The following is a 27,998-nucleotide window of genomic DNA, read 5'->3' on the forward strand; positions in this document are numbered from 1 at the left end:
CCTGCAGCTAATGAATTTTTTGTTGTATGACAGCACAATGTCTTTTAATGTCCTAATTTAAATGAGATATAATAGTTTTAAAAGCATTAACGTGATTCAAAACAGGAAACATCATGCAGTTAATAAATAAAGCTTAAGAAATAAACATATGTGGCTGGCTGGTTGTGTGTTAGTTACCTACAGTACTAGGGCAATATGGAATATGGAATGGGCCACAGTCTGCATTACTTGTCTTCCGTTATTGCTAATATTGCTAATTGGATTAAGGCTTGATAAACCTCAGAACATTTAATGAAAATAATTGGCTTACCTCTACATGCAACATAACTGTACCTATATATATATATAAAATAAAAATATAACCCTTGGGACTATGGGTCTGACAAATTTAACAGAGAAGCAATGGATTTAGGATTATGGAAACTATTTTTGCTGAAGGTACAGTATGGGCTATCATAAAAAAAAACTAGAAAAAATTAATTTCCTAGCTTGTTTCAGGGATTGTGTCCTCTCCATATTCTGTTACTTTCATTGGTCAACTTCACCAGAGCCTGGTTTTACTGGTGTTATTACTAGTTAGGCAGATGAATTAAATATATGCTTGCTGTACCACTGTGGAAACAAGTCAGTGGTAGCAGTCATTTTGAAGGTGGCTTTTCAAAGGTGTCCAGTATCAGGACTCTAATGGAAACAAGGTTATTTCAGTTTAGTGCACTAGCATCCTCTTGTTCCAGGGAGCTCACTCTGAACCCACCAGAGTCTTCACATAACAGAACAACAGTGATATTTAAAGTGTATTTCATCTTATGGTTTAAAACGCATAGTGTAAACCACACTGAAGGTGACCTTATGGAGAGTTCAGCCACCAGGAACAGACAGAACGAAATATAAGCACATCACACCAGCCACGTGCTTATGGATATAATAGAGAAGCCAAGAGAGGAAATGAGCCAGGCCTCAAGGTCACTCTGAACACCAGACACTGGCCAGACACTAACTTACATTGTCAATCACAGTCACTGGCAGCTGGAAAAGATATCCCTCTGTCACTTAAACATACTGACAACCCCTCTTACTGACAAGGGTTAAGTTAAGCATTGCTTCTGTTGAGCTGTTCCTCAAGTGGCGGGTACATTTTGAATAGCAGTTACATTTTCACAAATGCCCATATATGATCAGATTATTCCGCCTCACAGTCATGCTTAGTCCTTTCTGTGACATTTCCTATACTATATCTGGTATACTACATCTTTTATGTGTCTGATGTTCTTCAGTTGTTTTGGAGGTAAACCTGTTTCTCCAAATGCTGGTGAACACTTTCAGTTTTTGATATGATCAGCAGTCATTCTCCACCCAAGCAAAACAATAAATAATAATAAACTCTGTTATTTTAAATTACACTTGAATAGGATTGTATAATATATAAATCAGATTTGCTCAGGTTTTGAGATTTGTTTGGTCAAGGGACACAAGCAAGGAATGATCAGTTAAAAATAAATAAATGAAAAAACTATAAATTAAAACAGAAATAATGTATTCTGTAACAAAGTCTATCTATTTCTGTAAAGAGCGGGATGTCATGATGCAGTTAACATAAAATAATGTGCATGTGTCAGTAAGGCGGGCGCCACTTACTTGTTTTTTAAGAGGAGATTGGTTTCTGCTGGGGGCAGGTAGAGGACATGTTGCAGAAACGTAGCCTCCCCATATTATCACAAAAGACCAGACAAAGAGGCAGGAAACGAGTGTCAACATCTACTTCAAAATTATTACTAGTGTGACGGTTCTAATACAAACAATCCTCCAATTCTAATACTCCCTCCGTAGCGGAAAATACAAGCCTACACACAAATTCAAATGTTAGATATTTGTTCGCCTATCATCTAATTTAAGTACAAAAAATGAAGATCCACCTTTCAGCTAGTACACCTGCACACTTGATGAAATGTACTTTTCAACACGTCATTTGTAGCAATTATTTGTCTCTACAAGTTATAGTTAGCTAACAGTGCTAGCCAGTTGTGGCCCTGCTTCTATAGGATAGGACTTCTATAGGAGAGCAGGCATGCTGAGAGAGAGCTTACCTGCCAGTCACTCCAGCAGCAGAGCTCCAGAGCTGAGTGCTGTCCCTCAGAGCAGACCAGCCTCAGGCCTCAGGGTGTCTTCCAGCAGGAGGCAGAGCCAGTGTGTGCCAGCAGGAGCCGCAGGGAGGAGGGGGGGAGAGACGCTGGATGCTAATCAGGGACTCGCTGTCCCTTAGTGTGAATCTTCACACAGCTCATTTACATCTCACGTTACACAGGTCCTCACCCTGAACTCTATAGCGTCAAGCCACGTGCTCAACACCAGACAGGAGCACTCACTGACTGAGCAGTGCTGAACACTGCACTGCCTGAACACTTCTTGCCTGTCCTGTGTGGGGAGATAGAAAACACGGAGGATACTTTATGTACTGTAACGCAGTAAGGCGTCAAAATTAATCCTAAAAGAGGCAAAGTAAATGTCGAAGTGGTGCTGGAGAGATTAGCATACAACCTACTTTGCAGTAAACATCACAGCGACGGGACACTTTTGAAGTGTGAATTGCAGATAATTGGAACTTTTTAGTATTTGTTAAACTTTGGGCCTGCTCCTTCTACATGTCTTTGTGGACTTCAGCATCTTAAATGACAGTTGAAACCGGCATTTGGGGAACAATTTATGGTGATAAAGCAATATTAAAATGTGGTTTTAAAATTATTTTAACAATATATTTCAATGTTGTTAAAATCACGCTGCACTATGATTGGTCAACATCTAAACATGTGATAAAGGTGGGAGCAGATGTTGAAGATGAACAACAGAAGTAGAGATGGCCCTTGTCTTCAATATCCCCAAACCAACAATGGAAGAATGCTCTCTAAAAAAGAGGGACCTTATTGTACAATACAGAAGTGGTCAAGTTACAGATTATGACAAGCTAGTGACAGCTTTGCCTTGTGTGAGGCCAGAAAGGGTGACCCCTGCCTTGTGACAGAGTAGTGATTACAGGAGGGGCCTGGACAGCTGGGAATGGGACTCTTAGCAGTGTCAAAGTGGCGGCGGGGAAGGAATGTCCTAGCGATAGGGCTAATTAAGGAGCTAAGCGTGCCGGGTGAGAGGAGCTGGGGGGGGTCGGAGGGTTATTGACAAGCAAGTATGATATTTATACTGTTTGTTGGTTCAACAAGTGGTTTCTCACCAGCTAACTGATCTATTCTGTTTTTCCTTATTTCGCCTTGTCCCTTTGTCCACTGTTGCTGTGCATCAGACTATAGGCAATGTGAGGGTGCAGTGTTATCATGGCGGGATATTTAACAGCGTTATGGTATTTCTCACTTTCCTTTGTCGCCCTGACACCGGTCCTTATTGCAGAGATGAGGAGAGGCTGTCTGAAAACCATCTGAGCACACGTGCCACCGACGTGTGACCTTTGCTCGAAATGTTGACCTTTGCTACTCCTTTATCTTTTACTCCTTTGCCTTTATTTGGAGACGTTTTTTGCTCCTTTCACGCTTGTCAGGTCCCACTTAACGCGGTGATTTATGTTGCGTCACCTTGCTTCTGTGTGACTAGACCATTTGATGTAAAGACTTTAACTCCAGGGAATGCAATAAGATTAAGGAATATTAAGGAATTAGTAAACTGTGCATCAGTAATATTACCCACTCAACCCGTGATATCTTGCACAGCAACCACAAATCCAACTATTAAATATTAAAGTATTAAAACGTTGTCAAAGCATCTTCGGAGTACGAGTAAAAATGTGCAATAAGTGAAAGTAGAGTTAAAATAATGAACAAATATTCCGTGTTGCTCCATATCTATACAGGTAGACTCCAGCTGCATACCTTTCAGATACCTTGGAACTCATAATTTAAAAAAACCTCTTTGAAATCCATTTACTGCTCTGATATGTGCATGGAGTGGGCATAAAATCTAATCATTTTGGCATTTGTAATTTCAGAGCTCCTTGATTTGCGCTCCTGGCACATATGTGGTATGTATGCTTTCATAATACTGTTGTAAGAATGGCATAATAGAGGCTGACATAATATCTGTGGTATTAGACATAAATAATATATCATAAATCCTAACTTTCACTTGGTGGGTAAAAAGATCACATCCATGTCCAAAAAAATCCAAGAATAAGAATCAGAGTAAAGGAGATGAGGACCATGAAGGTGCACAAGCATGGCTGCCTTTCTTTCATCTGCTGTCTTTGGTCTGGCTTCAGCCATTACGATATGGTGACATAACGCTTTTTGAGTCAGATTTTATGGCAGATTTATGTCTGATACCACAAGTATTATTTCAGCTAGCATAAGCTGTCGTGACACACTCTGTGTTTTCTTATGTCATTCTTATGACAGTGTTATTCAGACATTATGACATACAATTTAAGCGTTACCAAAAAATCATTTTTCCAGTTCAGACAAATTAGTTTCCTAGGCCTAGGCAAACTCACGACCTTACCAAATCCCACAATGCCTGCTATTATCACAGCATTGCCATCTCTGAGTAAGCTTTGGCAGATGCACATTTAACAGGTTGCACATGCTGTTCTTGGTTATTTAATCTATAAATTAGTGATAAGCTCCAGGAAATTATGGTCATGACTTCATTACTGGTTCACTCAGTAGAAACTAGCACCACAGAGGAATAAAGAGTGTATAAGGACAGCAACAGTGTGTACAGGATTTTACACTTTCACTATCACCATCAACCACTGCACCCATTTGCATTTAAGAATGGAGAATATCATAGCCCGCACTAACAAACCTGTATCTATCTGTCACTCTGCGTTTATTTATGTGAAACGAGACCTTTAAGGAGGGGGTCACCTGCCCAAAGCCGACGTCAGCCCAACGCAACAACCCGCAGCCCTTGCCTCGGAGTGCACAAGCTGTCCTTTTCAATCAGAGACAGGCACTCAGCAGGAATTTCACAGGGTTATCTTTGTCCTCAAAGGAACAATGCCCTGTCAACAAGATGGGGCTGAGGGGAGAATTTTCACTGGGCTGATAATGGAGAGCAGGCGGCCGGTGACCTTGGCCTTGCCTTGGGCGGCGGTGGGCAGACAGCTGCAGTCCTCCACTGTTGTATTATTATCGCCTCCCCAGTGGGCCTAAGGTATGGCACCTGTGGCAGACCTCTGTCTATGCCGTTTGACACTTGCCGCCTGTGTAATCCCGCTGTGTAAATGCTCCTATATTTAGGCCACCGAACATATTTATTTATGTTTATTCCCCTCTGAAGTATGGGTTATGAAAACAAAATGGTATACATTACATGTCTGGCACATTAACTCCCTCTGAGCCCCCTGGGAACTGAGACCCCACCGGGCCTTTTTCTATAAGCTCAATTTACTAACATCCTAGACCTTGTTATGATCATTGTGGACTATATCTACAACTTGTTTAATAAACAAAAATACACAGAGAATATAGCTGCAAGCAGCGATGAGGGGGCCAAGCTGTCAATCAGGGCAGAGTCGCCATGGCAACTTGATCTGATCATGTTAAAAGTGTGGCTGTAAGCATTGATAGCAAGTTTTATGTCAATTGACCAAAAATTGGATGTAACTGAGATATGAGCTCACCTCCTGTTTGGCAGATTCGCCTCAAATTTGATGGACTGTGACGGACGAACACTTTTAAAAATGAAAAATCCATCTGATACCTTTTGTGAGACTTGGTCCGAAGATAATCTATGCCAAATTTGATGAAGATTTGACAAAATTTTAGGCCTGTGAAAATTTTCTTAATTTTTTCATTTCTTAAAATTTTCATAAAAACAAAATGGTGGCCGTGTTTAAGTTGACTTGATAATTTGTCATGTCTCATATTTGGGGTCTCCCAAAGTATCACCTAACACAAGAACTTACAGCGCAAAAAGATGTTTTTGCTTATTTCAGCGCTCCCCAGTGGTCAAATGACAAAAAAAAAATTAGCTCAACCTCAGGAAGGCATCCAAAGTCCATATACCAAGTTTGGTGTCAACACATCAAACAGTTGCTGAGATATGACATCACTTCCTGTTCGGCGGCTTTGCTGCCGATTTCGATTGGCTGTAAACGGTTTTGAAAATCAAAAATCCACATGGTAACTTTTTTGACGCTTGGCCTGAAGATCATCTATCAAATTTGGTGAAAATTGGACAAAATTTGGCCTGTGAACAATTTTTAAATTTCATGAAATCCAATATGGCGGAAAATCCAACATGGCGGAAATTGGTGCGTTGAACTCAGCTTGATCCAAGGAATCCAACCTCCAACCATCCAAAAGTTACATGCGTAAACGTACCTCCAACTCTGGCCCATTGGTGGCGCTAGAGCATTTCAGGCGCTGACATCAAACATGGTGAAAAGAATCATGGGACCGTACCCAATCAGTGTATCAAATTTCAAAACTTTTTACCATACGGTTCTAGGGGCTGCCATAGACACCCTAGCCAGAAGAAGAAAAAAGATGAATAATAATAAAACGTAGAAACACAGTGAGTGCCTACGCAGCTTCGCTGCTTGGTCCCCAAATATATGTTGATAATATATTTTTAGCTCAATAAATATATTTAAAAATATAAATTATTGCTGTGTCAATATATCACAATATATTTCATTTCCATATGGGTTATTTGACCATTCAGGTGGATTGCTACTGCTGGTCAGTATCATGTGTTTCTTGGTTAATCGATCAGTTGGAAGCATTTCATATTATGGCTTTTTTAAACACCATTTCGATAATGTGAGAGGAAATACTACTGACCCTTGAGAAACAAGAAATAAGATTATATTTGCAGTCGTCTGGGTAGCTATCAGAAAGTTTTTCTGCTTTCTTCAGACTTTTTTGTAGCAACTCAGTCACTCCAGGGAATTCTAAAGTTTAGGTCTGGTTGCCTGGAATATTTTTCCTGTCTTCTTCCTCCTTCTACTTCTAGCATCTTTAAGTCAGGTTTCCTGATTAATTTCAGATAATTATTTAATGTTCTTTACCATGTAGTCCACCTTACTTTTGACTGTCACACCACATTATTCTGTGGGGCTATAACTCAACAAGTAGTTTTAGATACTGTACATTATTCATAAGTTATCAGATCAGGCTAAAACAAACAGGGTATTTATAACTCTTTCATCTCAGAAAAAAAAAATCCTCCAGCTGAAATGAATGCAAATGTCTTCTCTATTTAAGAGGCTATTTGTCTTTAAAAATACTAAAAAACCATCAGTCCTTCATGCTAAATAGCATGGTATACATTTCACTATATGGTGGTTAAATTATGTCTGAAATATAGTTCTGTTTTTTGTTTTTGTTTGTTAAATTTCTGGAATTATGTAAGCCCATTAGAACATTGGGCTTTAAAAATAAATGAAAATAGGCTCTTTGGCTCTCATGCACATCTTATACTTTTAATGGATTCCATTGGTCTAATCTGTATTTGCACCAATTTTGTCAGCAAAAAGTGCAATATGAAAGGACACACAATGAGTCATCCTTGAACTGAAAGTGTGATACGGCTGGTTATTGAAAATATCATTGAACAGTTTGTCTGAATCAGAGGTAATAATGCTCATTCAAATGTCCTAATCCTTTACTTCTACAGTACCTCTGTTCCAATATTAGGCATGTCTTGAAATGCCTTTGCATGGTAAGGTTATGGCATTTTTTTTACATTTTGCCAATATTTTGCTTATTCAAGTCTGTTAGAGACAAACAAGCTTTGGTTGCGTTTTAAAACATTCTGTTATTATATTTTTATACTTTCCATGACACAGAAAGAATGTATGAGTATGAATTAATTTAAAACTTGTTACAGTTTTGTTAGCTCCATATTGAATTGATCTTATATATCTACTTATATTTTGTGGGCAATACTATGTTAACGCTGGATATGTCTTTTTTCTTAATGCTGCAGCACACCTCTATGCAAATAACACCTAATATGGGCACCTAATACAACACTACACCTGATAAGACATTGCACCCCCCTTCCCCATCTCCCATTGGCCCCTTTCTCATACATCTTGTATACAGAAAAAAAACTCCCCCTCCTGTCTGAATCCTGTACGTCAACCAAACAAAGACACAATACCATTCCTGCTTCTTGAGATGCCACTTCCAAATTTGGCAGAGTGCTTTCCTTTAAAAGGACCACTGTGGGACCAGACCTGCATATGTCACTGGATTATCTGAAGGTAAGGTGTAGTAGGAGAGGACAGGTTCTCTGTAAGAAAGACACGACTTCACCTCACAGCCATATCTCAGTTATATTGTACTGAACAAGTCACAACAAAATTTAGCGAAACTCCTTCTGTAATATCGGTGACTGCACCTTGTCTAAAATGAGTTAGCTGTCTGCTGTTGGAGCTTTGTCTGTTCTCCTTTGCTGCCATCTGCTGCTGTTGATGTCGAGACACAGAAGAAGTGTGGGATTGTGGTGACTGAAGAGCCAAAAGATTTACTGTCTATTTGTAATTTCAGTCACCAGAGGCCTGGCATATTACTGATCACCTGTTCAGAGGTTCTTAAGAAGGTAAGACAATTTAACCCACTAGTTTTCAAGTAATTTCCACAATACATTACTACCAATGTGCTACCTATCAGTCTTTAAAGTTGTAGGGTAACACCTCCTTCATAAAGTAAGAATCTTACTCTCTCACAAAACTCACATGAACTTCACAAGGGCATTACATAAATGTGTGTCTTTGAGCTTCTTAAACGTGTGAAGATTATATTTTCTCATTTTCAAAGAAGCTGAGAATGCTGCTTCATAAATAAAGAAGTTCCAGCCCACTTATCTGCAGTGTATATTTTTGCGTGCATACTGAAAAGAGAGTTAAAAAAAATCCTTGAAATGTGTTTTGGTGATCTGAAATGGTGTCACCTTTACATTTTTGAGAAATGCATAAAAAAGACAAAAGGTTTGACACTTTTTTCTCGAAAAAGCTTTTTAAAGACATTACGAAAGAAACAAAAACACATAAAAGGAATACACCTAACTAGCAGTGTACAGAAAGAGAAATGAGGAAGCTATGCGATGAAGAACAGTCTATGCTGTACTCTAAGAAATGATTGACCACCATTTCTCATTGCGTTTAGACATGGGTGATCTGTCAGAGTTTGGGGCTGCTGCCCCCTACCTGAGGAAGACAGAGAGGGAGCGTTTGGAGGATCAGACTCGGCCCTTTGACATGAAGAAGGAGTGCTTTGTGCCCGACCCTGAGGAGGAGTTTGTCAAAGCCAGTATCATCAGCCGGGATGGGGGCAAAGTTACTGCCGAAACTGAGAGAGGAAAGGTAAGAGCCCCTCTGTGAGGTTTTGATGCCGCTGAGGAGGGGGGAGCATCCTTTGTGTTGCGTTGTCCGTAAAAAACTGTAAAAAAAATCTTCTGTGAATGCATTGATTATCATGTTTTGTCTTTAACTTTGACAAATGCCGCATACAGTACATTAACACAGCGTTTCCCAACCCTGCTCCTGAAGGCACACCGTCCTGCATATCTTCTATCTATCCCTGCTCTACCTACCTGACTGAACTCATCAGTGGCACTTTTGATTAGCTGAGCACACCTGATTTAGTCAAGCAGGAAGGATACATAGAAGATATGCAGGACAGTGTGCCTCCAGGAGCAGGGTTGGGAAACACGGCATTAACAGACCAAAAACCAAAAAAATAAAATTAATATAAAATGCTATATTCTAAGTAATGACTGCACTGAGCACACCTTCATGATGTCAAGAACATAGTGTTACTTTTAAAAGATTTTCAGCCTTTATTATTTGAGACATTATTACTACATGCTGTACTGTACATTTTGCTCCAGCGACTGTACAGTGCCTCTCCTTACCCTGACACTTTGTGTGGAACTGTGGGCATTTGTGAAACTGCAGTGATGTTGCTCTCAAAACTTATCCTCATAGACCGTTACCGTGAAGGAGGCTGACATCCACCCTCAGAATCCGCCAAAGTTTGATAAAATTGAAGACATGGCGATGTTCACCTTCCTGCACGAGCCCGCTGTGCTGTATAACCTCAAAGAGCGTTACGCTGCCTGGATGATCTATGTGAGTACAGCACTCCTCCTCTCTCCATTCACTTACACAGGAGCTGGAGGATCCATTATAAACCATGATTCTCTCTCCTTCAGACTTATTCAGGGCTCTTCTGCGTCACTGTCAACCCCTACAAGTGGCTGCCAGTGTACAATCAGGAGGTGGTCCTTGCTTACAGAGGAAAGAAGAGGAGTGAAGCTCCTCCTCACATCTTCTCCATCTCTGACAATGCCTATCAGTACATGCTGACAGGTAAGCATTTTTTTTCTCCCTAGGGAAAGGAAATGGAGGTTGTAAACTCCAGAATATCCTAACAGCAGCTGGCTCAGCTTTTTATGATTGGATTTGTATTGATTCCTTGAGTGGAACAATTTGCGAAGTGATGTAATATTAAACATACTGCAGATCCACATGGCATTTTAGCATCTGTTCATCTGTTTAAAATGCATCTTGGTTCAACTAGCCCCAGAGTCTTAACATTACATTACATTGACATTTTTGTCATTTAGCAGATGCTCTTATGCAGGGTGACTTACATAGGTTACAGTTTCACATATTATCAATTTATACAGATGGATATTTACAGGCAATTCTGTATCCCAGAGGCAATTCTGGGTTAAGTACCTTGCACAAGGGTACAACATAGGGGGCCCCGGCAGGAAATCGAACCAGAAACCTTTTCAGTTACGAGCCCTGCTCCTTACCACTATGCTGTACTGCTGTCCACACTAAACATTCATACTACAGCCTCAAATTCATTTGCTAAATCCTCTAGCACCTATTATGGTGCTTAATGGAATGTGGTATGTTACGTAATGACTCCTACTTTTGTAATTCACTCTGGATAAGAGAGTCTGCTAAATGATTAAATGTAAATGTAACATCATCTAAGATTACATTGTGCCATCCTCTTTTGTTTTTCAGACAGAGAAAACCAGTCAATCCTCATCACGTGAGTCATTTTGCCAATTTGAGTCTGTGCTCCATCCCCTTCTTAGTTTCAGACCAAATGAAAGGTGTGAAATAATGTAATCCATGAGAAAAAATCAATATCATTGTGCTTATTGCAAAAGGTTAGGATTCCCCATAAATTTTAGCACAACCAAATTACTTTGATGAGGAGATGCAACTTTTGTCCTTTTCTGGTCTCACTGTTTGATTTTTATTGTAGCATATTTATGAATCTGATTAACAGCGCATCAAATATACTGTACATTTTGACATCAGGTGTTTTGGAGCCGTTCAGTAGCAGCTGGTGATCCCTGACAACGAGGAGGAATATTCGCAAATGTTGAAGGCTGGTTTGGGCCTGAAGGCATTTTGAGGGTGAAGAGCATGTTGGTATTAGATGAGATTGCCTTAATATTTTGGATGGTTGAAAGACTGTTCTTGACAGCAGCTGATATGATCTAACACTGCTCACATGGTGCTGCAGTACAGGATGGCAGTTGGCTGAGATAATTTATGAATGAATATTTATGCTAAACAGACATTATTAAACAGCTAACATTATTATTGCATGTACTTGATTGGTACATTTATTGCGCTTGATCCTGCATATCAAAGGCATGTGAATTAAATACAGGGCAGTGCAGCTTGGAGTTTACCATGACCATATATATATATCTGTAATGAGAATATACATAGCTGAATGACACAGTCATGCTCTAGATAAGTGGTATTCATTGTTTATGGCCACGCTTTAGATAATGAGTGGTGTTAGAACAACAATGAGGCTCACTGCAAATGTGCAATATATCTAGATAGTAATTACTTGTAATTTAGCATTTGAATTTTTTTCTTTTTTTGCTCTCTTCTATTGGCCTAGATCCAGTAAGCCCATAACGATCTGCACAAACAATGCTGTACAGAAATGATATGATGACAGACCCATACTTTTTCTTTTGATTAATACCCCCTACTGACACTGTTGTCTCCCCGGCCTATTATGAAAAGATGCATTTAGACCTTTATATGAGACGTGATTCAACCCTTTTAATAATTTACTTTTGATTTGTATCTTTTTTCCTCTGGGGGTGGTGTTACACTTCCTGGTTTAAAAATGTAAAAAAAAAAATGATGCTTTTCCATTATCCAGCCAGACACTGATGGACTGATTCATTACAGCAGAGTTAGCAGAGGTGCTACAGTTTCCACATGTCTATTCCACAGTGATGTTCTCAGTATTGAACGCTCTCTCTCAGCCGTGCTCTTTATCATAACTCCTCTGCCGGTGGCTCTGCCTCCATCTCTCAAATGTCATGGGACTGGACATTCAAGACTGCGTATTAAGAAACTTAGCTTTGGTCCAATAAGACAGATTCTTCTATCACTGTGTGTTGTCTGACAGTTTTCAATGATGTGATTGGAACTTTTCAATGCCTTTTGTTAGATAGGGCATCCTCCTCTGGGCCTTGATCTGTTCTTAGTTCTTAAATAAATATTGTAAAAGTCTTCAGAAATTACCTTGACCTCAGTAGTATATACTGTACATTAAATTCTATTTATTTATTTTATATAGAAAGTTATATTTTACCTATCTTGCTTTCATTTGAAATTATTTTTCAGATCCACAACATGTTAATAGGAGATTAGGAGACTGTTGTAAATATTTATCTGAATGCATTTTGGCATATTTGAATGACATCAGTTTTGTTGCAAAGCTTGGCCTTGTTTGTTAAAATATTAATTTCCAATATGTTTCAAAAGAACATATTACTGAACATGGCAATTGTGTCTGTCCCCAGTGGAGAATCTGGTGCTGGAAAGACTGTGAACACCAAGAGAGTCATCCAGTACTTCGCCAGCATTGCAGCTGGAGGAACAAAGAAAGATACAGATAAGAAGGTGGGTCTCACCTGTTGTATTTGATTTGTAAATGCTAAAATAAAAAGCAAATAAGACTACAGGCTCAAGAGTGGCTCAGTTGGTAAGGCACTCATCCTGAGTGGAGGCCGAGCCATTCTACCCAGGTTAAAAACCAGCCGTATCATCTGACCATGAACTAGGAGCTTACAGCGGTGGAACAAATAGGCTTTTTTCTGCTGGGGCTAAGACTGGGTAGGTTAGGCAGGGCTTGTTCATCACCACCCCCACTTCACAGTTATGCACTGCGTGACCTGTAGTGTGGAAGATAACCATTGTCTGCATGTGCACGTGTTAAAGGATTGCATTTGTCTCCTGCACAACTCCATAGGTTGTCACGGTGATCTTAATGTTCAATAGGAAATTCCAAATAGGGTTGCATGAAGGTGAAAAGAATAGCAGAAGAATAAGACTACAATAAGAATGAAACGACAAAAAAGGCTACATTAATATTCTACAAAGTTTTGTCTGGGTTGACCTGCACATCTGTACTGTATGTTTACTGATCTGGTCATTTTCAGGGTACCCTAGAGGATCAAATCATCCAGGCTAACCCTGCTCTGGAGGCCTTTGGTAATGCCAAGACCATCAGGAATGACAACTCCTCAAGATTTGTGAGTGTCCTTCTGCTGCCACCGCAGATTAAACATTAACTACAAACGCTAATGTGATGGGATTGACTTACTTCATGTTTCCCTTTTCTATCAGGGCAAGTTCATTCGAATTCATTTTGGGGCCAGTGGGAAACTAGCTTCTGCTGATATTGAGACCTGTAAGTAAATATCTAAAAACACAAATGTAAATATCTTTTTACATGTTCATTCTGACGAACACTGTAACCTTTGGTTGCAGACCTTCTGGAGAAGTCTCGTGTGACTTTTCAGCTCAAAGCTGAGAGAGACTATCACATCTTCTACCAGATCCTGTCTCAAAAGAAGCCAGAGTTGCTGGGTGAATATTGAACACTGTTTTATGCTGAACGTGTCTTCCAACTACAGCAGTAGACTAAAATAACTGAGCTGTGTTTATTCTTCATTAGAAATGCTGCTCATCACCAACAACCCCTATGACTATGCCTTCATCTCCCAAGGAGAAACCACCGTAGCCTCTATCAATGATGCTGAAGAGCTGATGGCCACTGATGTGAGTTAAGAATAATGGTTAAATATGAGAAGAAAAATAGCAATCAACCTGCACATAGATAACGATTCCCCACTCTATTCATTTACAGTGATAAATGTTTCCAGCATTGCAGCACAACTGATTAGTCCCAAGGAAGCACAATCTGTCCTGTCTGTTTCCTGTAGGAAGCCTTTGATGTGCTGGGCTTCACCCAGGAGGAGAAGAATGGCATTTACAAGCTGATCGGTGCCATCATGCACTATGGCAATATGAAGTTCAAACAGAAGCAGCGTGAGGAACAGGCAGAAGCTGACGGCACTGAGGGTGAGTCTTATGTCTGAGATTTTTATCAATACTAAAAGCACACAGATACATTTACAGGACAGATCCTCTTGCATGGAATGCAGTTGTAGGATACATTCCTGCATATGGCCCCTGATTCGTTCTTTTGACTGAAATTTCCCTTTATTGTCCCAGATGCTGACAAGGTTGCTTATCTGATGGGCCTGAACTCTGCTGACCTCATCAAAGGTCTCTGTCACCCAAGGGTGAAAGTAGGAAATGAGTGGGTCACCAAGGGACAAAATGTCCAGCAGGTGAGAATCAGACAGTATCAACAACCATGGAAAAGGGAAAAAATGAAGTAATTCAAGGCTTGCAAAAATTTCACAAAGAAAAAATTGCCATTGATTTCTTCATTTCCACAGGTGAACTATGCTATTGGTGCTCTGTCAAAGTCAGTGTACGAGAAGATGTTCCTCTGGATGGTGGTGAGAATCAACCAATCCCTGGACACCAAGCAGCCTCGCCAGTACTTCATTGGTGTACTGGACATCGCCGGCTTTGAGATCTTTGATGTCAGTCCCTCTTGAATCCTGTGATTGTATTCCCAAGAAATTAATGTACATTTTTCCTAGTGCAATAATGTTTTTTATTGAAAAGGCAGTATTTGTGATGAATGCCTTTCATTACTTGATTACAGTTCAACACCTTTGAGCAGCTGTGCATCAATTTCACCAATGAGAAACTGCAACAGTTCTTCAACCACCATATGTTTGTGCTGGAACAAGAGGAGTACAAGAAAGAGGGCATTGAATGGGAGTTCATTGACTTTGGCATGGACTTGCAGGCCTGCATTGACCTCATTGAAAAGGTGGGTGAAAGGACAAGTCTTGTAACCATCTGCATTTTGTAGACTTCTAGTTTTTGAAATGGATATGCATGAAAAAGTTCATTTTCCTGGTATTAAAAAAACAAGGTACAGTTTGGACCAAGGAAGTGGTAATTCCATAATATGAGCTGTCTGTATTCACCGATTTAAAGGAGAGGAATAATTCCCAGGAATGAGCACATGTACCATGTACAACTTCACATGAGATTACCATTAATTTAGAGGAGTTTCTCTCATAGCCCTCTCTTCTCTCTTTCTTTTAAACCCAGGAACTAGGATGCTGACACTCAGAATGATATTCCTAACTTCATTAGTGTTTTGTGCATTTTTCATTAGTATCAAAGACACACAGAATTTCAGAAATACAGAAATAAGAGTTTCATACAGAATTTATTTTTATTTTTTAGAAATTGGGGGAAAAGTTCCTTGAAGTGTTTGAGTGACTAGATAAAAGAGCCAGCAAACATTTATAACTGAAGACTTTCCACAGTGCTTTGTAAATAGAAGAGTATGGAGATCACTTAAGGACAGGAAGGACATTAGCATGAAATAGCAGCAACTGTTTTCACATGAAAATGAGCAGCAGAAAATTATCTCACAGAACCAACACATATTTCTCAGCATTTGCAAGTTTTTTTGAACAATTTCCCAAAAAGGTTTATGAAATAGCTAATTATACAACAGTGATTTCAAGTGAGTTCAAAGTGAAAAAAGATGTTATAATAGCCTTGGGTCCATGGGTAACTGTTACCTTAACAATGCCACAAAAAATGTAATGTGCCTGTCAGCATGGGATTATTATGCTCCTCCTGCTAACTACACATCTCTGTTGTTTTAGTCACAGTGTGGAAATTGTCTGTTGGTTTTTCTAATATACTGTGAATGGGAGTTTGTAAATGTGTGAGGAGATAAATTACATTGAATGAACAACAGGTAATGAAATGCTGGACATGGTAGTCTTTTCTATTCAAAAAGCTAGTGGATATATTTACTTTTTTACTATTGTGACATGTTATGCAGTGCTGGCATGGAGAGAACCAAGTGGGCCGTTAGGTCTGTTGTGGAACAGAGCAGTGGGATATATAGTGACTGCCTGTACCAACGTGTCCCTCCATCTTCCTTTATTAGAACATTTCAGCTTGAATGTATATGATCATGCACATGCTCGACTCATGCCTTGTGTTTCCATATGAAGTTTTTATGTCATGTTTTCTTCTTTCCAGCCCATGGGGATCATGTCCATCCTTGAAGAGGAGTGCATGTTCCCTAAGGCCAGTGATTCCACCTTCAAAGCCAAGCTGTATGACAACCATCTGGGCAAGTCCAATAATTTCCAGAAGCCCAGGATTGTCAAGGGCAAACCAGAGGCCCATTTCTCCCTGGTTCACTATGCTGGTACTGTGGACTACAACATCTGTAACTGGCTGGTCAAGAACAAGGACCCTCTGAATGAGACCGTTGTTGGGCTGTTCCAGAAGTCCACTCTGAAGTTACTGGCGATGCTGTTTGCAAACTACGCTGGTGCTGACTCAGGTAACCATTTGTCAGATTGAAATTTTATCTGTAAATTATGTAAATGTTTATGTAAATATAAATGTTTTTAAAGGTAGAATGAGACACGGAAGCTTGGCCATTTGGAAATGAATGAACTTACTCTGCTTCTTCCAGATATGCTCCACAGTCCTGTAATTGGTTTTTAGCAGTTTGAGCAGGTTATAGGGAGTTAACCATGCCTCCATTTTTTTAACAAACAGCAATGGAACAAGGTGGAGGAAAAGGAGGCAAGGGAGGAGGAAAAAAGAAAGGGTCTTCCTTCCAGACTGTGTCTGCTCTCCACAGGGTGAGTGCAATGATAGAAGGGAGTAGCCTCAACTTCAATCACAGATGCTATTAAGACTGAAGTATAACATTATAAATATGATGCTGTGTATTAAATTAGTCTAATAGACAGTTACATATTGCAATGCTGTCGTTCCACAGGAGAACCTGAATAAGCTGATGACAAACTTGAGGTCCACTCACCCTCACTTTGTGCGCTGCCTGATCCCCAATGAGACTAAGACTCCTGGGGTTATGGAGAATCCTCTGGTGATGCACCAGCTGCGCTGTAACGGTGTGCTGGAAGGCATCAGGATCTGCAGAAAGGGCTTCCCCAACAGGATCCTGTATGGAGACTTCAAACAGAGGTACAGAAGCATTAGTGTCTCTGTTACAGCTATCTATGCATTTATGTCAGGGAAGCCATACTTTTTAAACCTTTCCCTCCAAAGACTCATAGTATCTGTTGTAGCATATCCCCCTCTACGTGAGCTTGATGAGGAACCAAAGATATACTTGATCGCTGCATGCCATCTGGTAGTTTACAATGAATTGTGTGTTTATAGATATCGCATCCTGAACCCTGCTGCTATCCCAGAGGGACAGTTCATAGACAGCAAGAAAGGAGCAGAGAAACTGCTGGGGTCTCTGGACATCGACCACACTCAGTACAGATTTGGACACACTAAGGTAGGCCATAACTTGTAAGGAATTATTGGGGCCTGAGTCTTCTGAATTAATGATTACAGAAACAATTTTGCCAAGAAAAATACCGTGAAATTAAGACATGCCCAAAACAATGGGCATGGAAATAAAAACAATTCTATCCTGGCAAAAATTGCTTAAAAACTGATAACTGTGTGGTCCCATCTGAGCTTGCCAGGCTATTGCAGTGGAGACTGTTTTTCCCTAAAGAAAAAAATGTGTGGGGTTTCTGCTTGGAGCCAGTATAAGGAATGAGATTGATTGATTCAGGTATACAGCAGATTATATCATTTTACAGTTGTAATGGAAATGAAATACAAGAAGGAAATGCCCTGTGAGCCCAATGTACATGTTTTAACTATTTCTGAATGTGAATGCATGTGGTGATGTGGTGGTTTTAAAAACAATGTAAAACAGACGACTGATGACTGACACTGTAATTTGATACCTTTTCCAATTTCTGTCAGGTGTTCTTCAAGGCTGGTCTGCTGGGCCTGTTGGAGGAGATGAGAGATGAGCGTTTGGCTCTCATCATCACAGGAATCCAGGCAAGATCCCGTGGTCTTCTGGCAAGAATTGAGTTCCAGAAGATGGTTGAGCAGAGGTTTGCACATTATTCAGAATTTTATCATTTAGAATCCTTGGCCTTTTTTAAAATACACTACTACATCTTGACATAGAATTCAGCAGTGCGATAGCTAACACTTATGTGTATGAAATATTTTTTGAATAAAATAGGTAAAATTTAAACAAATGGTATACTAAATATTGCATCATTTTTTGAACAACCCACACTGAAGTGTAAAACTCCCATAAGGCAGTCATTAAATGAGAGGTGCTAAATTTCTTTGTGATGCTTTGCAGGGATGCTTTGCTCGTGATCCAGTGGAACGTGCGTGCCTTCATGGGTGTGAAGAACTGGCCCTGGATGAAGCTGTTCTTTAAGATAAAGCCTCTGCTGAGGTCAGCTGAAGCTGAGAAGGAGATGGCCAACATGAAGGAGGAATTCCTGAAGCTGAAAGAAGCATTTGCCAAATCTGAGGCACGGAGGAAGGAACTGGAAGAGAAAATGGTCGGTCTTCTCCAAGAGAAGAATGACCTGCAGCTTCAAGTCCAGGCTGTGAGTTGATGTTGTCTTAACATAAACAATACACTTATATAACCTATATGAATAACATTGGTTCATTAAAAATTATTTTATAACGTTCATTCATCTGGGGTGATTTTCCAAATGTAACTGTAGGAGCAAGACAATCTTTGTGATGCTGAGGAAAGATGTGACCAACTCATCAAGACCAAGATCCAAATGGAAGCCAAAGCTAAAGAGCTGACAGAGCGGCTGGAGGATGAGGAGGAGATGAACGCAGAGCTGACTGCTAAGAAGAGGAAGCTGGAGGATGAGTGTTCTGAGCTCAAGAAAGACATTGATGACCTGGAGCTCACTCTAGCCAAAGTAGAGAAAGAGAAGCACGCTACTGAGAATAAGGTCAGTGTTATCTGGATTCAGTTCTTTGACACTCATAGACATTGGTTTTGTGCAGCACCCCACAATACTCTGTTTTTACAGGTGAAGAACCTGACTGAGGAAATGGCAGCTCAGGACGAAATCATTGCCAAGCTGACCAAGGAGAAGAAGGCTTTACAGGAGGCTCACCAGCAAACCCTGGATGATCTTCAGAGTGAGGAGGACAAAGTCAACACTCTGACCAAGGCCAAGACCAAGCTGGAGCAACAAGTGGATGATGTAAGCAGTACATATATATATAAGTATTATGAAGCAGCTACGGAGTAGAGGGATTGTTACTTTACATTATTTTACACAGTAATTTCATTCATGAAAAACTCAAAAATCTTTTTCCTAGCTTGAAGGGTCTTTGGAACAAGAGAAGAAGATTCGAATGGATCTTGAGAGGGCAAAAAGGAAGCTGGAAGGAGACTTGAAGTTGACCCAGGAGAATGTAATGGACCTGGAGAATGACAGGCAGCAGTTGGAAGAGAAGCTGAAGAAGTAAATTTATGCTGTCTCTTGTTGAAGAATAAATACATCATTGCAAATGTTTATGAATGTGATTTAATCTTGAATTGCCTTTCCATCACAGGAAGGACTTTGAGATTAGCCAGCTCAACAGTAAGATTGAAGATGAACAGGCAGTGGGCATTCAGCTCCAGAAGAAACTGAAGGAGCTGCAGGTAATTTTAGACAAACTAAACCTATATGGTAATGTTCTTGAGGTAGACTTTCTAACAAATGAATTTGTTCCTGTGCTAGGCCCGTATCGAGGAGCTGGAGGAGGAGCTGGAGGCTGAGAGAGCTGCCCGTGCTAAGGTGGAGAAACAGAGGGCAGACTTGGCCAGAGAGCTGGAGGAGATCAGTGAGAGGCTGGAGGAGGCAGGTGGGGCCACTGCCGCTCAGATCGAGATGAACAAGAAGAGGGAGGCCGAGTTCCAGAAATTACGCAGAGACCTGGAGGAGGCCACACTGCAACACGAGGCCACAGCGGCCACACTGAGAAAGAAACAAGCTGACAGTGTGGCTGACCTCGGGGAGCAGATCGACAACCTGCAGAGAGTGAAGCAGAAACTGGAGAAGGAGAAGAGTGAGCTCAGACTGGAGCTGGACGATGTGGTCTCCAACATGGAGCAACTTGTCAAGTCCAAGGTAAAGACACATCTGTCCTATCATTTTAGTTCATATTTCCATCAATTACTTATAAATAGCTATTATGGGATATTTTATTCTTGATTATATTCCTGTTTATTTGAAAAAAAAATCTTTTGAAGATGAACTTAGAGAAGATGTGCAGGACGCTTGAGGATCAGATGACTGAGTACAGAAACAAGTTTGAGGAGAGCCAGCGTAGCATAAATGACTTCACCATGCAGAGAGCTAAGCTACAGACAGAGAATGGTATGTATGCTCAATAAATATATCATAAAATGCTTCTGTCAGCGAAAATCCTCATATACTAATTATGTTATATTATCACAGGGGAGCTTGCAAGGCAAATGGAAGAGAAGGACTCCCTGGTCTCCCAGCTTACCAGAGGCAAGATGTCCTACACCCAGCAGATTGAGGACCTCAAAAGACAACTTGAGGAAGAAGTCAAGGTGATTTATCCACAGTGTAACTCTTATGATAATAAGCTGAATATGTGAGTTGTTCTGTAATGATTTGTTGCATGCCATGTCTCCTTCAGGCAAAGAATGCTCTGGCCCATGCGGTGCAGTCTGCCCGCCATGACTCAGACCTGCTGAGGGAGCAGTATGAGGAGGAGCAGGAGGCTAAGGCTGAGCTCCAGCGCAGTCTCTCTAAGGCCAATGCTGAAGTGGCTCAGTGGAGGACCAAATATGAGACTGACGCCATCCAGAGGACTGAGGAACTGGAGGAGGCAAAGTAAGAACTGGCATTACATTGTTTTAAATTTAAGTCAGAATTCCAAATTGACCATATTGCCTAGTAGATACTACAAAGTATGTAAGAGATAATACCTCTTCTGACGGATAAGCTTTTTGTTTGTGTTATGTTTCGACTACAATGTAAGACGAACAAAAAGTTTGTCTGTTAGCAGACTCTGCACCTTTTAAAACAGCAACCTGCTACAGTGTGCCACAGTGGTGAGGCAATGTTCTGTATCACCAATCACATCAACCATTCTCCATTTTCTCTCTCCACCTTCATTTTAGGAAGAAACTGACTCAGCGTCTGCAGGAGGCAGAAGAGGCTGTGGAAGCTGTGAATGCTAAATGCTCCTCCCTGGAGAAGACCAAGCACAGGCTGCAGAATGAGATCGAAGATCTCATGGTGGATGTGGAGAGATCCAACGCAGCTGCTGCCGCTCTGGACAAGAAGCAAAGAAACTTTGATAAGGTAATTTTCACAATGGAAGCTCATAGCTATTTACAGTTTATTACATGACATTACATTCATTTAGCAGACACTCTTATCCAGAGCAACTTCAAGCACAAACACAAAAAAGTGTACCCATTCAGTGTCCAACCAGGCTAAACACTGAGTGTGAGCATAATACAATTCACGCCACACCACAAGTTAACTTGTGCAAGCTGTCTAGACAAGGGAAGCCAACTATATTACTATACATCACAGTCACTAGATCACAGAATCCAAAATACATTGTGTTACTACACATAAAATAAACAGCAAGTATTACAAGTAGCAGGTGTTAGGGGGTGAGGTGGAACCGAGATGCATTCTGAAGAGGTAGGTCTTCAGTCTTGAAGACAAGTTGTGCAGCTTGTGGGGATTAGTTTTAGGGGTTTGATAGCACAGGCAGGAAGACAATCAAACAGGTAGTTACAGTAGTACAGATGTTAGAGGACAAGGACCTGATCTAGGCACTGCACAGAAATTTTTATTTTTGTACAAATTTTGGATGTTGTACAAAAATAAATTGCATACCTGACATAGTGCTGCAACCTGAGAAGAGAAGGATAGTTGGCTATCAAGCATTATGCCGAGGCTTTTGCCTTGTGTTATTAGTGAAAAAGCTTGCACTGTCTACACTGAGGGAGAAGTCTTGAAACAGGGAGGACCTGGGTGTTATGTAAAGCATCTCAGCCAGGTTAAGCTTTAGGCAGTGGTCCAACATCCATTGTGAAATGTCCTTCAGGAAAGCTGAGATGTATGCAGAAACCTGAGTGTCAAAGGGTGGAAAAGACAGGAAAGGAGTATAGGATAGGAGTTTCATCAGCAAAGAAGTGATATCAAAAGCCATGGGAGGAGATGACACAGCCAAGAGGTTGCATGTACAGAGAGAAGAAAAGGGGGCCAAGTACCAAGCCTTGAGGGATATCCAAAGGCAGGCTGTGGGGTATAGACAACCCACCTTTCCAGGACACCCAGAAAGAGTATCCAGAGAGGTAGGACTGAACCCAAAGAAGAGCAGTGTCAGTGATCTCCAACCTAGCCAGGATAGACAGAAGTAGAGTGTGGTCCCCTGTATCAAAGGTTGCAGAAGGTCCAGATGAATTAGGACTGAGGAATGTGAAAATGCTTGGGTTGATTGAAGAGCCACAGTGATGGAAAATAGGAATGAACAGCTCTGAAGCCAGAATAAAAAGTGTTCGAAGAAGGTTGTTCTGGGAGAGGAAGGGGGATAGCTGGTTGTTTGTTGGAGGAAAGTTAGAATCCTGTGCTTAAGTTACCATTGGGTCTTTCTTCCATCAGATCCTGGCTGAGTGGAAGCAGAAGTATGAGGAGTCACAGTGTGAACTGGAGGGTTCCCAGAAGGAGGCCAGATCTCTGAGCACTGAACTCTTCAAGCTGAAGAACTCTTATGAGGAATCACTCGATCAGCTGGAGACACTGAAAAGGGAAAACAAGAACCTCCAAGGTTATAAGTCAAGCAATTAACATAGTTATTTTATTGATTATTTTATATTTTTTAAATGTATAACTGCATTATCAATGATTTATTATCTCTACTATTCAGAGGAAATCTCTGATCTCACGGAGCAACTTGGTGAGGGAGGAAAGAGCATCCATGAGCTGGAGAAAATTAGAAAGCAGCTTGAACAGGAGAAGGGTGAGATCCAGTCGGCTCTGGAGGAGGCAGAGGTGAGGACCTGGGTTAAGGGTTGAGGAGGTAGACTTTGAGATTTTGAAAGTGGTGGAACTTCACTTTGATTAAAAAGTATGCTTGGTGTGACAGATTTCTTTTCTTTTTTGTTTTTGATAGGGCTCTCTTGAACATGAAGAGGGTAAGATCCTGAGAGCCCAGCTGGAGTTTAACCAGGTGAAAGCTGATATTGAGCGCAAGCTTGCTGAGAAGGAAGAGGAGATGGAGCAGGCCAAGAGGAACCAACAGAGAGTGATAGACACTCTGCAGAGCTCCCTGGAGGCAGAGACCCGCAGTAGGAATGAGGCCCTCAGGCTGAAGAAGAAGATGGAGGGAGACCTCAATGAGATGGAGATTCAGCTGAGCCAGGCCAACAGGCAGGCTGCTGAGGCCCAGAAGCAGCTGAAGGCAGTCCATGCACACCTGAAGGTAAATCAAAGTAGCCTTATTTTAGGAAAGTATTTTTATGATACTGATGCAGAATGTATATTTGAAAATATATTGCATACTGAGCTGTTGAGTTACTGAGTTAAGATGGAAAATTTGTATTGCATTGCATATTTCCTCTAGGATGCCCAGCTGCAGTTGGACGACTCTCTCCGTGCCAGTGACGACCTGAAGGAGAACATTGCCATTGTAGAGAGACGCAACAATCTGCTGCAGGCAGAGCTGGAGGAGCTGAGGGCCATGTTGGAACAAACAGAAAGAGGCCGCAAGCTGGCTGAGCAGGAGCTGCTGGATGTCAGTGAGAGGGTGCAGCTGCTGCACTCACAGGTAGCGAAATGACCACTTTTTCCCTGGTCCCTTTGATAAGATGAGACTTATCTCTGGGGGTCTTCACTGTCTGAAATCTCTCTGCGTCTCTGTGTAGAACACCAGCCTGTTAAACCAGAAGAAGAAGCTGGAGGGTGACACAGCCCAGCTTCAGACTGAGGTGGAGGAGGCTGTACAGGAGTGCAGAAACGCTGAGGAAAAGGCCAAGAAGGCCATCACTGACGCTGCCATGATGGCAGAGGAGCTAAAGAAGGAGCAGGACACCAGTGCTCACCTGGAGCGCATGAAGAAGAACATGGAGCAGACCATCAAGGACCTGCAGCACCGCCTGGATGAAGCTGAACAAATCGCCATGAAGGGGGGCAAGAAGCAGGTGCAGAAGCTGGAGGCCAGAGTGAGTATTTACAGTGTCATTACACCACCTTGAGGACACAGTGCAAAAGCTGTGATTCATGTTATCAGGGAAATCATCATCATTTTTTGTCTTTTACAGGTGAAGGAATTAGAAAGCGAAGTTGAAGCTGAGCAGAGGAAGAGCAGTGAATCTGTGAAGGGAATCCGTAAATATGAGAGACGCATCAAGGAGCTCACCTACCAGGTTACTTCAGATTTATTTCTGCTTAACAAGAAATCTCCCAGTAGTCATGTGCAAGCAAACAGAAACTACAATCTGTAAATTTGTGTGACATTATATCACTTGGGTGTTTTCAGACGGAGGAGGACCGCAAGAATTTAGCCCGTCTGCAGGACCTAGTGGACAAGCTGCAGCTGAAAGTGAAGGCCTACAAGAGAGCTGCGGAGGAGGCTGTGAGTATTGGCCTGTACTTATTACACTGAGGTAGACTTAGCTGGATATACTATCCCCTACAGCACAGAGCTGTGCTTCTCAGGTCAGGCCTTAATGATGTGCTGTGTTTGTCTGATACAGGAGGAACAGGCCAACACTAATCTTGGCAAGTTCCGCAAGCTGCAGCATGAACTGGACGAGGCGGAGGAGAGAGCCGACATCGCCGAGTCACAGGTCAACAAGCTGCGTGCCAAGAGCCGTGACGTGGGAGCTAAGGTCAGAGAAAATCTGCAGTAGAGAACAATTCTCTTCCACGGTGCTCATTCTCACCGCAAATGCGCAGTCTACAGGGCTGTTGTTGTCTCATTCTGAGACATCTAAGTCTTAATATCAGTATGGCACTAAAATAAGGCAGTACCATTTACCTAAATAGTCCTAAATATAAAGTTGATTATTCACAATTTCCACAATTTCGTTGTACCCCCACCGTGCAATGACAATAAAGTCTATTCTGATTCTGATTCTGATCAGCATAGCAGTAAACATGTACCTCATGTCAATCGATAATTAAACCCAATGATAAATTATATTAAGAAAACAGCATGAGATCCAGAACAGAACCATAAATAATACCAGCTCATCTTGAGTCTCCTAGGTAAATTAAATATTTTCTCCTGACATATGATCTAAACCATTCCAAGACAGTCCCCAACATATGACAAAACAGTCATATGACATCTGAAAGGTCGAAAAAGACCTTTCACGAAGTTGACCCAAAAGACCTTTCATGAAATTGTCGTGAAAATTACAGTTATTTAATCAGTCCAATGCACTGCCTGTGCCATGTGTATACCCTTCTTAGGATCTTTACTAGCATTGACACATATTGGCATTGTTCAGATGATGGCTGAACCCTAACTGAAACATCTCAGGCATGGTTTTTGTATTATTATAGAGTTGTTCTAATACCGCTTTTTTTGCAAACTTTAGTTAGAAAAGGTTTGAGTCAAAATAAATATGATCCTGCTAAGCATCAGAATTAGATTTTTATAGGTAGAAGAGAGTCATTGAGGGGAGAATAAAATACCTCATTTGACAAATAACATTTCAGGACATCACTGCACAAACAAGCACACCCGTATGAAACCTTGATAGTAACAGTCCTAATGAACAGGTGGGATTTGGGTACATAACGGACTGTTCTAATCTGTCTGAAAAAAACAGCCAAAGTGGACCCAGAGAGCCTTAAAGCCTTACCATATTTGGCTACATAAACACTTTTAAAAATATATAATGAGCTTGTAGTATGGTAGCTCTCCACATGCACTCTACTTTCCAGCAGTTTCTTTTAAAGAGAATGTCATTGTCGATCCAGGATGGAATACACTTTTAGGTAACCTCAAACGCTTTAACTGGTACGGTAGTATCAAATACTATTTATACATAATACATAATATAATGTAATGTATAATAATACACAACACATAACACGTGATAATATATAATACTCCAACATGAAAGCAGTAAAAATGATTGAATATGTCACTACATAAGTGCTGCAAGAGTCAACAGAAAGAAGTTGTGGAGTCATTACCTTCAGGAATGCAAACATTTTTTCCACAATTTCAAAAGTAGATGAAGAATGAATAAATTTTGTAGCATAGAAGTATATTCTGCATAAAGGTACAGTACCATCAACTAATGGGCGGAAATGGAGAAATCAATAATGGAGGAGATCTTAATATCTACTCATCAAATGTTAACTAAATGTAAAGTGTGAACATGACTACAAGGGAGAGGCTTCACTCAGAGTGCAACTATCTTTAATATTGTGTCATGTCAGTAAAAACTATGCTGTTCTCTATTTTATTAATAATATCAGTGTTGTGGCCCTGCAGTCTCAGTGACAGTGACCTAATACAGGTTACATAACTAATAACTAATAGAAGACACAAAGAAAGACCTTCACACAATGTCTAGTCATACACTCTGAAACACCAAAAAACATATCAGATTTTATTACCCCCAAACCATACAAGTTAAAAAAATGATAATTTATGCACAGTATTTACCTTTTTAAAATTTATACTACTAATATGCTGTATAAGTCACACATGTATACATGTATTTAAACCCTTTTTTGACAAAGCTTGTTGATTTTTTAAACAAGAATACCAAAAATAAAACACAAACACCAGTTTTTAAGGAATGCCCCAATTCAAGATTTTTCTTGTAACAAACAAAGCAATTAACAAAAATTGTCTGCTTGGTTGTTATATTTTTTGGTTTTGTTCTTGCCTTGTGATTGTGAATCAGGGAGATGTTAATTTGATTGGTATCTTATTCCTGGATCAAGGCCTGAAACAAACCTTTCACGGTGTTAGGCAATGTCAGTGAATGGAAAATATCTACCTGCCAAAAATACACACACACACACACACATACACACACACACGCACACACGCATGCGCACACAAACACACACACACACACACACATCCACATGTGTACATACAGTATGTGTGTGTTGTTACTCTAACATGTGTCTAGCATTTATAAATGGAGTCCTCTTTCCAAGTAACATTGATCCCCATACACTAACTGTTTCACTGTTTCTACTCCATAACTTGAAGCTTACAGTACTTTCTCTTTCAATAACAAATTAATACAATTAAGAATGCTTTTTCCATGGTTAATTTCCTCTTTTTTTTTGTCTGTCATCTTGTGCATCACAGAAAGGCCATGATGAAGAGTGAAGCTCTGAGATGCACCTCTTGTCTGCTCTGCTGTTTCCGTTATGATCTCTCCTTCCTCTTCCACGTAATTCCAAATAAAATGAAATGGCATATAAACCCCTCTGCACCATTTGTGCTATTTTAACCTTGTGGCATTTTAGTCTCCTCTACCGTAAACACACTTTTATGGCATTTTCATATCTGCCATTCACTTGCTAGCCTTTTGCTTTCTGATGAATCATCTTGTAGTGGAATGAAAAATACAATTTTTTTTGGTTTCACATTAAATGTTTACTGCCCTAGAGACGTGTGGCATTATTTTGTTATGGGTTAGCATAATCACCTTTTAGCACTCAAATTTCTCATAATTTTGTGA

General features: G+C 40.6%; 1 protein-coding gene across 1 annotated transcript; it reads left to right on the forward strand.

The window, feature by feature from the left end:
• The first annotated feature begins 8,200 nt into the window (after positions 1 to 8,200).
• Positions 8,201 to 27,916, forward strand: LOC118771295 (myosin-7-like). The gene is made up of 39 exons (XM_036519244.1): positions 8,201 to 8,212; positions 8,499 to 8,550; positions 9,117 to 9,313; positions 9,938 to 10,081; positions 10,165 to 10,321; positions 10,994 to 11,021; positions 12,817 to 12,916; positions 13,456 to 13,548; positions 13,643 to 13,706; positions 13,787 to 13,885; positions 13,974 to 14,077; positions 14,242 to 14,380; positions 14,534 to 14,652; positions 14,764 to 14,913; positions 15,039 to 15,209; positions 16,451 to 16,760; positions 16,982 to 17,067; positions 17,208 to 17,413; positions 17,612 to 17,735; positions 18,218 to 18,354; positions 18,615 to 18,870; positions 18,994 to 19,236; positions 19,318 to 19,494; positions 19,613 to 19,758; positions 19,850 to 19,940; positions 20,020 to 20,409; positions 20,532 to 20,658; positions 20,740 to 20,858; positions 20,948 to 21,144; positions 21,435 to 21,618; positions 22,936 to 23,101; positions 23,201 to 23,325; positions 23,447 to 23,755; positions 23,897 to 24,100; positions 24,198 to 24,494; positions 24,594 to 24,698; positions 24,812 to 24,907; positions 25,029 to 25,163; positions 27,623 to 27,916. Exons 3-39 carry the CDS (start codon positions 9,119 to 9,121, stop codon positions 27,641 to 27,643), a joined length of 5,814 nt encoding a protein of 1,937 aa, XP_036375137.1. The 5' UTR covers positions 8,201 to 8,212; positions 8,499 to 8,550; positions 9,117 to 9,118; the 3' UTR covers positions 27,644 to 27,916.
• Positions 27,917 to 27,998: the final 82 nt, after the last annotated feature.

The sequence above is a fragment of the Megalops cyprinoides genome, chromosome 24, assembly GCF_013368585.1.
Source record: "Megalops cyprinoides isolate fMegCyp1 chromosome 24, fMegCyp1.pri, whole genome shotgun sequence".
NCBI classification, from domain to species: domain Eukaryota; kingdom Metazoa; phylum Chordata; class Actinopteri; order Elopiformes; family Megalopidae; genus Megalops; species Megalops cyprinoides.